This window comes from Coregonus lavaretus (assembly GCF_964263955.1).
Source record: "Coregonus lavaretus genome assembly, chromosome: 23".
Lineage (NCBI taxonomy): Eukaryota > Metazoa > Chordata > Actinopteri > Salmoniformes > Salmonidae > Coregonus > Coregonus lavaretus.
In genome coordinates this window covers 24,204,083-24,222,470 of record NC_140010.1, presented here as the reverse complement: position 1 = coordinate 24,222,470, position 18,388 = coordinate 24,204,083, and the positions used below count along the sequence as shown (strand labels likewise).

The 18,388-nt window shown below is 40.3% G+C and overlaps 1 protein-coding gene across 1 annotated transcript in view; it reads left to right on the top strand.

Annotated features, from left to right (window-relative positions):
- Positions 1-18,388, top strand: part of LOC311098782 (astrotactin-1-like) — a gene marked incomplete at both ends in the record, with an annotated part of 287,871 nt that overhangs the window by 97,403 nt on the left and 172,080 nt on the right. The window contains 3 exons of the mRNA XM_084139347.1: positions 6,990-7,074; positions 9,052-9,126; positions 13,929-14,066. Coding sequence (XP_083995473.1) covers positions 6,990-7,074; positions 9,052-9,126; positions 13,929-14,066 — 298 coding nt within the window. The remainder of the gene's footprint in view (positions 1-6,989; positions 7,075-9,051; positions 9,127-13,928; positions 14,067-18,388) is intronic.

Below are 18,388 nucleotides of genomic sequence, written 5' to 3'. Positions count from 1 at the left end.
CTTTTAGACAGCTAACTCTCAATCCACAATATAGCAGGGGGTGTAAAGCCATAAAATATACGTTTTCACAGCAGCATACTATTATATTGATAATGTCAAAAGTCCCACTGAAGTCTTACAAAACAGGTCCAACAAGCTTTTAATTATCAATTTCTCTCAGCCAATCACCAGTCATTTGTGTATGTGCCGTGCATGTTGAACGCCCTTCACTATAAGCGTGCTAAAAGTCTGTTCATTTATTTACTGTAAAACAACATTGTATCTGGTCAAACACAATTTTTTCCAAAAGTTTACTTTTGATAACAGGCTGATTGGTCGGCTATTTGAGCCAGTAAATGGTGCTTTATTATTGTTGGGTAGCGGAATGACTTTCCTTCCCTCCAGGCCTGAGGGCACACCGTTTCTGTAAGCTTAGATTGAGTAGATGGCAAATAGGAGTGACAATATCGTCCTCTATCATCCTCAGTAATTTTCAATCCAAGTTGCCAGACCCAGGTGGCTTGTCATTGTTGATAGACAACAATATTTTCTTCACCTCTTCCACACTCACTTTACGGAATTCAAAATTACAATGCTTGTCTTTCATAATTTGGTCTGTTATACTTGGATGTGTAGGTTCAGCGTTGTTGCTGGCATGTCATGCCTAAGTTTGCTTATCTTGGCAATAAAAAAATAATTAAAGTATACTGCACACAAATATAAACGTAACATGCAACAATTTCAAAGATTTTACTGAGGTACAGTTCATATAAGGACCTTAATCTATGTATTTCACATGACTGGGAATACAGATATGCATCCATTGGTTCCAGATACCTTAAAAAGGTAGGGGCGTGGACCAGTATCTGGTGTGATCACCATTTGCCTCATGCAATGCGACACATCTCATATGCATAGAGTTGATCAGGCTGTTGATTGTGGCCTGTGGAATATTGTCCCACTCCTCTTCAATGGCTGTGCGAAGTTGCTGGATATTGACGGGAACTGGAACACACTGTAGTATACGTTGATCCAGAGCATCCTAAACACGCTCAATGGGTTACTTGTCTGCTGAGTATGCAGACCATGGAAGAACTGGAACATCTTCAGCTTCCAGGTGTTGTGTACAGATCCTTGCGTCATGGGGCCGTGCATTATCATGCTGAAACAGGAGGTGATGGCGGTGGATGAATGGCACGACAATGGGCATCAGGATCTTGTCACGGTATCGCTTTGCATTCAAATTGTCATCGATAAAATGCAGTTGTGTTCGCTGTCTGTAGCTTATGCCTGCCCATACCATAACCCCACCGCCACCATGGGAAGCACTCTGTTCACGACAATAACATCAGCAAACCGCTCGCTCACACGACGCCATACACGTGGTCTGTGGTTGTGAGGCCGATTGGACGTACTGCCAAATTCTCTAACACCACGTTGGAGGCTGCTTACAGTGAGGAAAAAAAGTATTTATATAATAATGGGCAAATATTGTACAATCTAGGTGTGCAAAGCACTTAGAGACTTACCCAGAATGACTCACAGCTGTAATCGCTGCCAAAAGTGATTCTATCATGTATTGACTCAGGTGTGAATACTTACAGTGAGGGAAAAAAGTATTTGATCCCCTGCTGATTTTGTACGTTTGCCCACTGACAACGACATGATCAGTCTATAATTTTAATGGTAGGTTTATTTGAATAGTGAGAGACAGAATAACAACAAAAAAATCCAGAAAAACGCATGTCAAAAATGTTATAAATTGATTTGCATTTTAATGAGGGAAATAAGTATTTGACCCCTCTGCAAAACATGACATAGTACTTGATGGCAAAACCCTTGTTGGCAATCACAGAGGTCAGACGTTTCTTGTAGTTGGCCACCAGGTTTGCACACATCTCAGGAGGCATTTTGTCCCACTCCTCTTTGCAGATCTTCTCCAAGTCATTAAGGTTTCGAGGCTGACGTTTGGCAACTCGAACCTTCAGCTCCCTCCACAGATTTTCTATGGGATTAAGGTCTGGAGACTGGCTAGGCCACTCCAGGACCTTAATGTGCTTCTTCTTGAGCCACTCCTTTGTTGCCTTGGCCGTGTGTTTTGGGTCATTGTCATGCTGGAATACCCATCCACGACCCATTTTCAATGCCCTGGCTGAGGGAAGGAGGTTATCACCCAAGATTTGACGGTACATGGCCCCGTCCATCGTCCCTTTGATGCGGTGAAGTTGTCCTGTCCCCTTAGTAGAAAAACACCCCCAAAGCATAATGTTTCCACCTCCATGTTTGACAGTGGGGATGGTGTTCTTGGGGTCATAGGCAGCATTCCTCCTCCTCCAAACATGGCGAGTTGAGTTGATGCCAAAGAGCTCGATTTTGGTCTCATCTGACCACAACACTTTCACCCTGTTCTCCTCTGAATCATTCAGATGTTCATTGGCAAACTTCAGACGGGCCTGTATATGTGCTTTCTTGAGCAGGGGGACCTTGCGGGCGCTGCAGGATTTCAGTCCTTTACGGCGTAGTGTGTTACCAATTGTTTTCTTGGTGACTATGGTCCCAGCTGCCTTGAGATCATTGACAAGATCCTCCCGTGTAGTTCTGGGCTGATTCCTCACCGTTCTCATGATCATTGCAACTCCACAAGGTGAGATCTTGCATGGAGCCCCAAGCCGAGGGAGATTGACAGTTATTTTGTGTTTCTTCCATTTGCGAATAATCGCACCAACTGTTGTCACCTTCTCACCAAGCTGCTTGGCGATGGTCTTGTAGCCCATTCCAGCCTTGTGTAGGTCTACAATCTTGTCCCTGACATCCTTGGAGAGCTCTTTGGTCTTGGCCATGGTGGAGAGTTTGGAATCTGATTGATTGCTTCTGTGGACAGGTGTCTTTTATACCCTTTAAGAGTGTGCTCCTAATCTCAGCTCGTTACCTGTATAAAAGACACCTGGGAGCCAGAAGTCTTTCTGATTGAGAGGGGGTCAAATACTTCTTTCCCTCATTAAAATGCAAACCAATTTATAACATTTTTGACATGCATTTTTCTGGATTTTTTGTTGTTATTCTGTCTCTCACTGTTCAAATAACCCTACCATAAAAATTATAGGCTGATCATTTCTTTGTCAGTGGGCAAACGTACAAAATCAGCAGGGGATCAAATACTTATTTCCCTCACTGTATGGTAGAAAAATAACATTAAATTCTCTGGCAACAGCTCTGGTGGACATTCCTTCAGTCAGCATGCCAATTGCACGCTCCCTCAAAACTTGAGACATCTGTGGCATTGTGATGTGTGACAAAACTGCACATTTTAGAATGGCCTTTTATTGTCCCCAGCACAAGGTGCACCTGTGTAATGATTATGCTGTTTAATCAGCTTCTTGATATGCCACACCTGTCAGGTGGATGAATTATCTTGGCAAAGGAGAAATGCTCACAAACCGGGATGTAAACAAAATTTGTGCACAGCATTTGAGAGAAATAAGCTTTTGGTGCATATGGAACATTTCTGGGATCTTTTATTTCAGCTCATTAAACATTGGACCAACACTTTACATGTTGCGTTTATATTTTTGTTCAGTGTTGTTGCTAATATCAGTGGGTTTTGTGATGAAGGAGACATCTGATTCAATGAATAATGGACCTGAGTTTGCGTTTTTGCCCAAGATTTCATTTAAGGTGCTTCAAAGCTTTTTACTATCATTCTTTATCCTTGTTTCACAGTATAGTTTCTTCTTATAGTTTAGTCACATGATTTCTCAATTTGCAGTAGGTTTGCCAATCAGTTATGCAGCAAGTAAGTTTGCCATTCCTCCCTCTCAACCATAAAATGTTTCAATTGCTCATCAATCCACAGGGATTTAACAGTTTTTACAGTCACTTTCTTAATAAGTGGAAGCTTATTAGTAACTGGAGTAAGCAATTTCATAAATGTGTCAAGGTCAGCGTCTGGTTGCTCCTCATTACACACCACAAACCAGCAAATATTCTTTACGTCATCAACATAGGAATCACTACAAAACCTCTTGTAGGACCTCTTATACACAATATTAGGTCAAGCCTTTGGAACTTTGGTTTTTCTTGATATGGCTACCATATTGTGATCTGGCTACAGTTTGAAGCTTTTTCTTGAGTGGGCAGCTTGATGAAAGCCAGTCAATATTTAGGTCACCCAGAAAATATACCTCTCTGTTGAAATCACATACATTTTCAAGCATTTCACACATATTATCCAGATACTGACTGTTAGCACTTGGTGGTCTATAGCAGCTTCCCACAAGAATGGGCTGTAGCCATATTACTTCAACAGTATTTGACATGAGATCCTCTCTTAGCTTTACTGGAAGGACGCCTGTATCTTTGTAGTGACTGGGTGTATTGATACACCATCCAAAGTGTAATTAATAACTTCACCATGCTCAAAGGGATATTCAATGTCTGCTTTTTTTTTTACCCATCTACCAATAGGTGTCCTTCTTTGTGAGGCATTGGAAAACCTCCCTGGTCTTTGTGGTTGAATCTGTGCTTGAAATTCACTGCTCGACTGAGGGACCTTACAGATAACTATATGTGTGGGCTACAGAGATGGGGTAATCATTCAAAAATCATGTTAACCGCTATTATTGCACACAGTGTCAGTCCATGCAACTTATTATGTGACTTGTTAAGCACATTTTTATGTATTTATGTATTTAGGCTTGCCATAACAAAGGGGTTGAATACTTATTGACTCAAGACATTTCAGCTTTTAATTTTTAATGAATTTGTAAACATTTCTTAAAACAAAATTTTACTTTCACATTGTGGGGTATTGTGTGTAGATCAATGGCACAAAATGCTACTGATTATCAGTGTAGAAAGCATATCCCATGTTAATAACTTTTGGGAAAAGGAGTTCTCTCCATCTTTGCATCCATAATTCAAGATGGACTGGTGTCTCCGGTGTACTGAAGAGTGAATTCTCAGACCTAAATGAATAAAAGGTTGGACCACTGGGACACACACTGCCTATATTCCTTAAAATTGAATACATAATTTGAGCACCTCTCTTTTAAAATGAAATATAGAATAGGAGGCCTGGTGCAATGCCTAATTACATTGTGTTTTTCATATGATGCATTCTTAATGAAACCCCCTCTACTCTCTGTGCCTGGAAAGATTGCAGGGTTCTAGATGCTAGCTAACTACAAGACAGGCTCAAACCTTCTCAGGGAGAATATACTGATGAAAACAGGGATGGGTTGTGACAGTAACTGTGGTTCTGCAAATATTAAAAGAGATTGTGAATTTGAAACATACCTCTGTGTGAGGCTGCGATGAGTGCTGGAGGTGCTATAGGCGGTTGTTAATGGTTCGTCTTACTGCTATATTCTGCTTCACCCTTCAAGCAAATCAGACATTTATTACACAGAAACAAACTTTGTTTTGTTCTCTGGTATACATATGTTCCGCAGACCAGAACATTTTATGAATCCAACATACATTCTGAGTTAAAACGTCATGGATAAGGGATTTAATATGTATAGCTAGCTGCATTCTCTTTACTCATGCAAGGTGGCACTCAAAAATAACAGGAGTGTTTGGAATATGAATGTATTGGGACTTACTAAATCTAACCTGTATAGATTGAGCCTGTGCGTTGTCACTGCAAATAAGATAATTGTGCAATTAAGATATAATAAGATATAATTACTGATAGTTCAATGATAATTAGTTCATTTCACGGAAACTCTAATGTCAAATGCATGTCATGTCACTGCCGTTTAGTTGGATATTTGGTTGAGATAGCTAAGTACATGTCATTATTATTCAGTCAGTCACTTGAGAAACGAAGAACCCAGTAACATAACACATTACCTGTATAACACATTAGGACACTTTCACTTTCCATCATTTGCAGTAAAAGTAATAGCATCACATTAATGTGCAGAAATCACTTTATTAGGTGGTCCTCTGTAGCTCAGCTGGTAGAGCACGGCGCTTGTAACGCCAAGGTAGTGGGTTCGATCCCCGGGACCACCCATACACAAAAAATAATAATGTATGCACGCATGACTGTAAGTCGCTTTGGATAAAAGCGTCTGCTAAATGGCATATTATTATATTATTATTATTATATTATTATTATTATGAGTACTTAATTATGGTAATTGTAGCATGATGTATCGGGCCCAGACTAGCATTTTAATGTTAAAGCTAACTCTGGTGAAGTTCAAATTGGTATGACTCATCATTTCACATAATCCATATTTGTATACACCCACCATCTATCAAGGGAGTAAATTACCACTCAATCTAAGCTCTGAAATAATTCCATTTAGAATTCATACTCTGAATACCTGATGCTTGGACTTGTTTAAACCCCTAAAACAACTGCTGGTTAACACACCAGGCCTACAGATATAAGTTATTCAATATATTTACCATCAAGTTGTGTACAGGAAATATGAGCAGCTACATCAGATATGATTACCTTCATCCTGGCATTCTGTGACAGTTAACCTTTGCACTAACATTTGTATTTGATAATCAGGAGCTAATGCATTCTCCCCCGTATCCCCTGTAGAACACGCTCAGGGCATGTCTGTCATTGGAAGGATACAGTAGCTAGGCCCCTGCTCTCAATGTGAATCCCCATCAATCTAGTTGAATCAGGTTAGGGCGACATCCCTCCTCCTGTGTGCTGACAGAAGGCATCAGCAGAAAAGAGCAGCTCCCCTGTTTCTGATGGCTGTAATAACTAGCACTGATCAGGAGGCTGCTGGAGAGGAACTAGCCTGACCAGCCAAGCTGCACAGTTCTTGGGCTGTGTCCAAAATGGCACCCTATTCATTAAATAGTGTACTACTTTTAACAAGACCCTTATGCGCTCACTACAATATATAGTGAATATGGTGCAATATCCGACACAGACTTTGTCTGTGCTGCTGCTGGCAAATAGAAAATAATCAGTCCTGGAGTAATTAGGGAGACAGGTGAATGGATGCCATTGTTTTATTGTACTCCCGTTGCAGGTGACTGTCTATGCTTAGATGGCTACATGAAGGACCCTGTCCACAAGCATCTCTGTATTCGTAACGAGTGGGGTCCAAATCAAGGGTAAGTGACAATATGGCCTCTAATGGTCCTGCGTGCTAAATCAAATATTAACATGGCGGCTCTTAGTTAAAATGCTTTATTACACAGCAGAACTGTGAACACTATAGTTGGGTCTAACATGAAATGTGGAGTACAAGCAGATGGATGTTTTAAAATCCTTTTCAGAATTCTAGAATGCTTCCCACTTTTATTACCAATATACATCACTTTAAAATAATTTGCCTGCTGCTACAGTATAGGGCCTTCGCAGTTCTGATGTTAGAAATATGTTTTTTTCACTATACATCTGAATTGTGTCACACATTTCTCATCCTCCCTTATCTCCCTCCCTCCCCAAGTGATTTCCATTTCTCCCATGCAGTCAGTCTTTGACAGGGAAAGCATACAGGCACAACTTAAATGTTTAATGACTGACCCCTCTGGTATGAGGCCGTTATCAGGTTTTAGCTGCTCTTTTGCCAATAGTAACAGCTTACTCAGAGAGGCAGCAGCTCCTTGTCACATTTTCTCTCACACTGTAGCAGATTCAAGTCCCCAAGCTGCCTGTGTTTATTAATCTCCATCATTCTTCCCCTCTCCTCTCCCAGTTCTGGTAAATAGACACACTCCTAAGTCACATCCCATGTCAGGCAACTGAGGAACAGATTTTTTTATCAGTGTGTTTACCCACAACAACTGTCATAGCGCTACTTTTGATCTGCCACATTTTTGGGATTGGTTGAAATGTTTTTGGGAGATGGGGTGCTGAAAAGAGGCCATATTTTATTTTATGTTTGAGCTGAAAAGAAAAATACATATTTAATGGACAACTGAAGAAAAACAGAAACTATGCTTGTGTATTCAGGGTCGGTTCCAGGCATAAGCAACATAAGCGGTCGCTTCGGAACTCAGTCGGGGTCTCAACTTACCATTGAGAGTCAGAATAGTAGAATACACCAGGTGCAATTTCGAAATTTGGTTGTGCATCAGCAGTTTTTCTTTTGTTATGTCAGTCACTGACAGTCACTCAAATAGCTATGTCGGCTAACAATTTTTAGATTGGTAGTTAGTCTAGCCAGCTATCTAAATTGTAGTATTCATGGCCAAATACCGACCCGGCACGCAGGGCACGGGCCCAGGGGCCCTGACCTCCAGTGGACCCCCACTCAGATATCATATTAACATGGCATAAGTCATTACAAAACGAGTAGAATTGCATAATTTATTTTATCAAATTGCAACGTTTTCTCTCCGCCCCATGGCAAAATGTATAGAATTGCAGAAAATGTGTTTTAACGGTCCAATGCAACCATTTTTATCTCAATGTCAAATAATTTCTGGTAACAATTAAGTAAGTACCTTACTGTGATTGTTTTAAATTAAAATTGTAAAGAGCAAAGAGCAATTTCTCAAGCAATAATTTTGCTAGAACTGTCTGAGAGTGGTCTGAGTGGGGAGTGAAAAACTGAAAATTAGGTTTTTTACCGCATGGTAATATCACCATGGAAGTCCAAAACTCCATCCCACCAAAACAAGCTGAAATATCAGGCGGTCTTTTCAAACAGTTCTTACACTAAAAGCGCATAAAAAGGCATCATGTTCACAATTTCACAGTATTATTCCAACCTCATAGTGTGGAAATGTATATAAAACACAGGGAAAATCATGTTTTTGACTGCACTGGGCCTTTAAAACTGCTACATTTTCTCTACTCCCCATGGCAAAATGTGTAGAATTGCAGGAAAAGAGGGGGACCACTAAAATGTTTTGCAGTGAGGTGGAGGGGCCCCCCAACCAAATCTCGATTAGGGCCCCCAAAAGGCTAGAGCCGGCCCTGTGTGTATTGCAGTGTAACATGTTGTGATTACTCATTGTACTTAAAGTAGTAAAACATGTTTCTTTATTTAAATCAGTCATTTCCTTCTTGTCTAGGAAATCAGGTAACTGGTTTTGACTGAATATAAGTCTTACTCTCTCCTATCTCTTATTTGTCACCAGACCCTGGCCTTACACAATTTTCCAGCGTGGTTTTGATCTGGTGATGGGAGAACAACCATCTGATCGCATTTTCAGGTAAGATAACTCACGGTAAACACCTATTCATCTGAACACATTTTTACCAATGACCTTCCACTGGCATTAAACAAAGCATGTATCCTGACGATTCAACCATATACGCATCAGCAACCACAGCTAATGAAGTCACTGAAACCCTTTAACAAAGAGTTGCAGTCTGTTTTGGAATGGGTGGCCAGTAATAAACTGGTACTGAACATCTTTAAAACTAAGAGCATTGTATTTGGTACAAATCATTCCCTAAGTTCTAGACCTCATCTGAATCTGGTAATGAATGGTGTGGCTGTTGAACAAGTTCAGGAGACTAAATTACTTGGTGTTACCTTAGACTGTAAACTGTCATGGCCAAAACATATAGATTTAATGGTTGTAAAGATGGGGAGAGGTCTGTCCGTAATAAAGAGATGGTCTGCTTTTTTGACACCACACTCCACAAAGCAAGTCCTGCAGGCTCTAGTTTTATCTTATCTTGATTTTTGTCCAGTCATATGGTCAAGTGCTGCAAAGAAAGACCTAGTTAAGCTGCAGCTGGCCCAGAACAGAGCTGCATGTCTTGCTCTTCATTGTAATCAGAGAGCTAATATTAATAATATACATGCCAGTCTCTCTTGGGTAAGTTGAGGAAAGACTGACTGCATCACTTCTTGTTTTTATAAGAAACATGAATGTGTTGGAAATTCCAAATAGTTTTCATAGTCAACTTACACACAGCAATGACACACACACTTACCCCACCAGACATGCCACCAGGGGTCTTTTCACAGTACCCAGGTCCAGAACAAATTCAAGTAAACGTACAGTATTATACAGAGCATGAGTGCATGGAACTCCCTTCCATCTTATATAGCGCAAGTGAACAGCAAACCTGGTTTCCAAAAACGAATAAAGCAACACCTCACGACACCATTGTAAATTTTTTTAACCTTTATTTAACTAGGCAAGTCAGTTAAGAACAAATTCTTACACCGGCCAAACCCGGACGACGCTGGGCCAATTGTGCTCCGTCCTATGGGACTGCCATAGTCCCCATGTGACTTACTTGTTGTGTGTATGTACTGACATGTATGTGTAACTGATAGATGCACACACACACACACACTACATGTTCACGTTTTTAAATGTATGTAAATTGTAAAGTATTCTGTCTGTAATGTCTTTTTCGTTATGTGTCGGACCCCAGTAAGACTAGTTGTCACCATTGGCGTCAGCTAATGGGGATCCTAATAAATCAAATAAAAAATAAGCAACCCTTTTTAAAACAGCATGAAATTATCTTTAGAATGAATATTTCTGAGTTGTAATATGACATTGACCCATTGGAAGGCTGTAACTTTTTTTACAATGTGAAAACGTTTTTTATCATTTCATTATGGCTGAGACAAGTTTTTGGATATGGCAGATTGTCACTTTTGAAGATGGTATAGAAAGAAGTGAGAGCTTATCGAGTAGATTTTACACTAAGAAAAAAAGAGTGTGTTCCTATTCTCTCCAACACCTTTCAGGACAGTTTTTTAAATATTATGTTCCATGAGAAAACACAAAAGTTCCAATCGTATCTTAGTTGAAGCTGAGTTATGTTGTTTTGCTTTGTTTTATTTTGTATATTTTTTGGGGTTGTACTTTTTACCCCTTTTTCATGATATCCAATTGGTAGTTAAAGTCTTGTCCCATCGCTGCAACTCCCGTACGGACTCGGGAGAGGTGAAGGTCAAGAGCCATGCGTCCTCCGAAACACAACCCCGCCAAGCCGCACTGCTTCTTGACACACTGCTTGCTTAACCCGGAATGTGTCGGAGGAAACACAATACAGCTGGCGACCGAAGTCAGCGTGCATGCGCCCAGCCCGACACAAGGAGTTGTTAGAGCACGATGGGACAAGGACATCCCAGCCGGCCAAATCCACCCCTAACCCGGACGATGCTGGGCCAATTGTGCGCCACCTCATGGGTCTCCCGGTCACGGCCGGCTGCAACACAGTCCGGGATCAAGCCCGGGTCTGTAGTGATGCCTCTAGCCCTGCAATGCAGTGCCTTAGACCGCTGCGCCACTCGGGCCATTGTTTAGCTCTTTTAACGGAATGGAATTCTAGCATCATTGAATTTCATCACTCTGTACATGATAAATAAATCATGTTCACAAAAAAGCAGTATGTCATTTTGTACCATTTCAGCTCTAGAGGGGGTATGTTTACAAAGAGAATCATCTTAAATCATGGGAATTATTAATTATTTCTAAAACATTGGGTAATACAATTGATTCTGCATAAAACTGATTTTAATAGTTTAACTACATGCACACACAGCTCTGAAATGAGAGTTTAATTTTAGTTCTCTAGTTCTAATTTGTCTGATTTACTTTTGTGTACGTACATTTGATCCTTGCATGAAATGTGTAATCACTTTGAAATTTAATATTTATCTTGTTCTGTTGTTGTATGCCCAGTGGAATTAACGAGAATGTGCTATTTGTAGAAAAACATGCAACCTCACGAAACCACAGAAAGAAGTTTGAATTTGTTGTTACAGCAATGCTGATGCCTGTTTCATAAGAAATCACAGAATGTTCTTGGTCATTAGAAAGTCAGCATTTGCATTCTATGATATAAACCATCACAGTTGTTTTCTAATTTATTTTACAATTGAATACTGAGAAAGACTGGGGACAGTGGGAGGGAAAACCCTTATCAATGATATGCCTCCTGTTTTGTATACATACAATATCTACATGCCTCCTCAAAAGCCAACGACACAACAACAATACTGATTACGCTGCTTGACACTGCTCTCAACAAAGAACAGCTTGCATCCCAATTGGCACCCTATTCCTTATATAGTGCACTGCTTTTGACCAGGGCCCATAGGGAATAGGGTGCCATTTGGGACATAGCCTATATTTTCAGAGGGATGATTTAGTTTATTCTCATGGTTGTAAGCACTGTCTTTGTTAGTCATTGAGAGCAGCCATCATACAAACTTCTCTATGAGGCTTTGATTCCCTTTTTGAATGTTAATGCTCAGGGGGCCTGTCTCAATATTCTGTCCAGCATCGGGTTTAAAGTAACTTTGTGCTCAAGCGTTTTACACCAACATCCATCAAAATTCAAATGTCTCAGGCTCCTCTTTGAACCCCACTCACACTGTTATGGTCAAATCATGCACACATAATAAACGTTTTAGGGGCTGCCCGTTTGCCAAGTCACCCATCCGTGTATTACAATTCAACAAAACAGTATTGCACTTATGAATAGAATACAAAATTAAAATTAAATAGATTTGTTGTTTACTTAGCTTGGGGATAATGTGAATCAGGAGCAGCATGTTAATTAAAAATAAGATCCTATACGCATTAGTCAGTCAACAATCTCTAATAACATGGGGATCTGTAATCGTGTGGCCCTTGGACAAAGAAGGGTCTAGCATCTAGATAAGCAACTTGTTAGAGTTCGATTAGTTGAAGCCATTTGCAAGCTGTCACAGTGCCAGGGCATGGCTTGGGCAGAAACTAGATCCAATACAGAAATAAAATTAACTGGTTGGGTTTGTGTAGCGGGGCAAGTCTTGCTATCACTTAAAATACCTGCCCTGAATGGGTGGAGGGGGTTCGCCCTCAAAGGTTGTTTTCTCTTGTGATTCATTCCTGTGCTCAGGAACTCCAGTGAGGAGTGTTCCTTGCTACTGTTCCAAAAGCTTCTGTTGTTGAAGGGATTTCTTGTTGATAGCCTGCAGTTTCATTTGGGCATCATCCCATACTGTACCACAAGGAAAATGCATATTTCCTGGAAACTCATATGAGCCTCCTCTGGATAAGGAGAGAGTCTTATGGGGCTGGTAGCAATGACTTCCAGGGAAATAATTGGAGAATAATACTGTTTTAATAAACTTGCCTGCCTGCCCATAATCACTTGGAAGAATCCAGTGCATGATATTAAATGGTAGGACTGAGGGAGTTTGATTCATATAACACTACAGTTGGAAACAGAGGGGGTAATTGGAAGGACATAATTAAAGCTCTCTCTTACAGCGGGTTTAATCATTCCCTTCCTAAAGTGACTAGTAATGCATGGAGTGCTTGTGATCCGGTGCCCTTTTCCTATGCTAAGTTAGCATTTAAAAAAATGCAAATTGCACAATGTGAAATGCAAAATATGTTAAGTCTGCAAAAATGGCCGTTAACCATTTTTGTGCTACAATGATGCATGCATAATATATAAAGAAATTATACTAGTGCATTTGGTGTCAAATAGAAGAACACCCTGTTTCAGACATAATGTACATCTTTATGCAGTAATTTCAAGGGTAGATCAATAATCCCTCTAGAATACAGTATTTGGTCCAGACTTTTGTAATAAAAGTAAAAAAACGTCACATGCTACTCCTCAGTCCAATCAACCTTTAGTTTAAATGAGTGTAAAAGGTTTTTGAAGATAACTGAGGATATGCTTGTGATTATCCAGAGAGAGACAAATGCTGAAAGCAACCAACGTCTCCAAGGCTACTATGGGCAGCAGGCAATCCTTGGATTTATTGTATTTCCCTGTGGTAAAGCAACCACAGATGTTCCCCACACTGATATTCTGAGCTACCACTCAACAAGGCACCAGAATACCTGTACATTTGCATATTTCATTAACATTAGTGGTAGTAACCCCAGGTAAAAAAAAAAAAAAAACTAAATTAAGTGGACAAAGTGGGCATTGTTCTTCCCAAATATACTTTGCTGCACTTTTCCCACTTTGTTTCCAATGTTGTTACTCCATTAGTACCATAACGTGTCAAAATCCTTGTATTCTTCCTCTTTAGGTTCACATACACATTGGGGGAAGGGATGTGGTTACCATTGAGTAAAAGCTTTGTCATTCCACCTGCTGAGCTGGCAATCAACCCTTCAGCCAAGTGCAAGACTGATATGACTGTCATGGAAGATGCTGTGGATGTGAGGTGAGAGATTCAACTATTCCATATGTGTTTCATGAAATACTGTACGTTTTATAAGGAGTGATGATATTAGCTATGAATAATATCTTGAGGCTACATACCAGTATTTTAATTCCATTATAATCATCATTGAGTATCCTCTATATTGAAAGCATTTTGATTCCTAATACACTGTTCTGGAGAATGTAGCACTCGTTATAAGGTTGATGTCAGACATTGCAAGTGTTTCATTGATCATGATTCAAAGAGTAATGCAACACTAAAGTTGAGCAAGAAATCAATAAACGAGCAGCAAAAACAAAACTCATTTCGCAATGTAATACCAGAAAACATTGAATTGTTAAATGGTTCATAACATCTCCAACGGAAATGTACTCCTTGCACATAGATCTTTTTTGAAGTGCAGAAAAAGACGCATCCTAAATAATATTTTACATACTTCAACAAATGCAGCTTTCAAGCTATTTAGCCATAAACCTGATTGCATTCATTACGTGTGGGTAGTTTCATTATACAAATGGCATTTGGAGAAAATTATTTTTGTTAAAATGTGGGAAACACAAAATATAGTCACTGTGTATGCAAGGCATTTTTATTGCAATTTCACCTGGCTGCTCTTGATGAATCAGTTGAAACGGTTTCACATCACACATCCACCATTTGCTGAGTTCAAAGTTATCCTTTCTATCAGAGCTTTGAAATCCTTCCAGTAGATGGTCCTAACTGAGTCCTTGGCCTGCCTTAGTTGCTCTTGGTAAACATTTGCTTCTATCGTTTTTTAATTATAGGTATTTTATTATGATCTTTCACATGAAAATGTCACATATTCTTGTAACAGAGGCTCACACCATCAGATATACTGTAGGTACACCAATGAGATTATTCAGCTGCATAATGATGTTTGGTGATATCGTTTTTAGCTATTCTGTCAGGAACAGGTATGACATACTGTATATTAGCGTTTTAGGGATTAATCAGATGAAATGTCCACCCTCTCGTCTCAGTCATCTTGTAACTGTTTTAGTCCTGATGGAATGTTCTATCCTGTTGAATTATTTTATAGATTTTTCAGTGTAAAGATGCATTTGTTTAAGATTCATCCTCAGGCGGTCAACTGTGCATGATTTGGTGTAGAAAAGCTTTGATATCAGGGGGAACAGTCAAGATTAGCATGCTCCTGATTTCATAAATGAAATATCCATATAGTATTATTAACAAACAACACAATCTCAAAATCAGTATTGATTGATAATATCACGTCAGTACATCCAAGCAGACCTTTTATTGAGTGATCATGAAAACGGGCTTTAGATTAGTTGGAGGATGGATTTTTAGCATTATATTAAATGGTAGGACTGAGGGAGTTTGATTCAACACTACAGTTGGAAACAGAGGAGGAAATTGGAGGGACATAACTAAAGCTCTCTCTTACAGCAGGTTTAATCATTCCCTTCCTAAAGTGACTAGTAATGCATGGAGTGCTTGTGATCCCAGGCCCATAATCACTTGGAAGAATCCAGTGCATGATATTAAATGGTAGGACTGAGGGAGTTTGATTCATATACATCCAAGCAGACCTTTTATTGAGTGATCATGAAACCGGGCTTTAGATTAGTTGGAGGATGGATTTTTAGCTTAAATACCATTAGGAAAAGGGCAGATTTTCCTTTGATTAATTTGTCTTTTGCAGAAGTTGATTAATCTTTAGACATTTGGATTATTCTCTGTGTAGCACTGAAATAGTTAGGAGTCTCTTTTTTCCCCAGCTGAGATCAGAATAGTTAATGATGTAGCCTATAGCATCTCCACATTTGTGCAACAGGCCAAATATAAGTGACTGGCTACAACAAAAACACTACTGTTCATGTCAAACAAACAATGAATATAATTGTGATACTGTGTATCCATTAAGTCTTGTTTCCCCAGCAGTAGACTACCACAGTCTTTTTTCTCATAGTGCACCTTCTGTGTGAACATCTACCTTTTTACTGCAATAATGTGTACTATTCTCCCATATTATATCACTTTACACCCTACTTGTTTCCTGTGTTTTTCTATTCTATTTATCATTTGGCATCTTTCTTGAAAACTGAGTAAATAACCCCATGTCTTGTGATTGAGGATGTGATGAATGCTTGCGTTGAGTCCCCCCAGGTCAGTAGCACACACCGCAGCTACCTACCACCTCTAGATGCTGCTGATTTACTCAGCTTTGGAGCTGCGTGATCCCTCTTGAGGCATGCTAGCTAGCTAGCCAAAAACCAACCGCCAACTTCAGTCTTGAAACGGTGCTGCAACTATTCAGACAATACTATTAAGCTAAATCAATAGTTCAATAGGGAAAAATGCTATACATTTTTTAAATTATTATAAATATTTACAAAATGTACAGGAGCTCTCTGTCTAGGCGACCTCACACTGCCATGGCCTGTCTCAGATCATTTCCTTTTATACCACAAATACATACTGCAACCTCAACCGCACACATTTAGGTTTTTCATTAAAAAATGATATTCGGAGGCTGTGTTCATCCCCAAGGACCTGGAGGAAACTCCCCACAGGCTGTTAGAAGCTGCACCTCAGCACTCAGCGCAAAGTTGCAGTGGGTAGGTTGGCTGATTGAGGGAGATACAAGGTCGAGCAATCTGAGTACCTCCTCTCGTGGGAGCCTGCATTTTGATGGATAGCCCTATTATTGTGAGATTCGGCAACAGCCTCAGGTTGATGCGAATATGCACATTTACAGTGCATTTGGAAAGTATTCAGACCCCTTCACTTTTTCCACATTTTGTTACGTAATAACCTTATTCTAAAATGGATAAAAAGTTTTTTTCCCCCATCATCAATCTACACACAATACCTCATAATAACAAAGCAAACATTTTATTTTTATTTTTTTTAACGGAAATATCACATTTACCTAAGTGTTCAGACCTTTTACTCAGTACTTTGTTGAAGCACCTTTGGCAGCGATTACAGCCTCGAGTCTTCTTGGGTATGACGCTGCTACAAGTTTGGCACACCTGTATTTGGGGAGTTGCTCCAATTTTTCTCTGCAGATCCTCTCAAGCTCTGTCAGGTTGGATGGGGAGCATCGCTGTACAGCTATGTTCAGGTCTCTCCAGAGATGTTCGATCAGGTTCAAGTCCGGGCTCTGGCTGGGCCACTCAAGGACATTCAGAGACTTGTCCCGAAGCCACTCCTGCTTAGGGTCGTTGCACTGTTGGAAGGTGAACCTTCACCCTAGTCTGAGGTCCTGAGCGCTCTGGAGCAGGTTTTCATCAAGGATCTCTCTGTACTTTGCTCCGTTCATCTTTCCCTCGATCCTGACTAGTCTCCCAGTCCCTGTCGCTGAAAACCATCCCCACAGCATGATGCTGCCACCACCGTACTTCATCGTAGGGATGGTATTCGCCAGGTGATGAGCGCTGCCTGGTTTTCTCCAGATGTGACGCTTGGCTTTCAGGCCAAAGAGTTCAATCTTGGTTTAATCAGACCGGAGAATCTTGTTTCTCATGGTCTGAGAGTCCTTTAGGTGCCTTTTGGCAAACTTCAAACGGGCTGTCATGTGCCTTTTACTGAGGAGTGGCTTCCGTCTGGCCACTCTACCATAAAGGCCTGATTGGTGGAGTTCTTGGTCACATCCCTGACCAAGGCCCTTCTCCCCCGATTGCTCAGTTTGGCTGGGCGACCAGCTCTAGGAAGAGTCTTGGTGGTTCCAAACTTCGTCCATTTTATCATGTCAATCTTGGTGGGGCAAACCCCACAAAAATTGTGGGATGCATGCCAGCAAAGCCACTACACAACACTAAACAATACATTAATTGCACTATAACGGTGACAAAGGGTGCCCACAAACTGTTAGGGCCTACATAAAGCTGTCCCTACAGCAGAGTCCCAACAGCAGTCCCAACACCTTACCACTGCTACACCTGGCTATCAGCAGAGCCTTGTCTGGCAGCGAAACAGTTCATTCAGCCTCATTTACTGCCTTTAAAAAAAACATAGCTGATATGGCTGACTTGCTTAAACAAATGTGGTTTCTACTGACAATTGAGATGTACAAACTATGGCGGGGGACCACAAGCGGATAAGAGGCAATCCGTAATTTTGTGAGTGAGCTAGGACGGACGTAGTCAATATAACAATTTTGTACAGAACAGTACAGAATTCAGAACATGGGCCGTTCTTACAGTGTTCTCCCTGTACACCAAGTCAGAACCGTAGGATAAATAAAGGGGGCATATAAGCAGACAATGAAAGCTCTTACAATATTCAATGATTACATTTCTCTAAAACATGTTAAAGGCTACATGTGCACCACC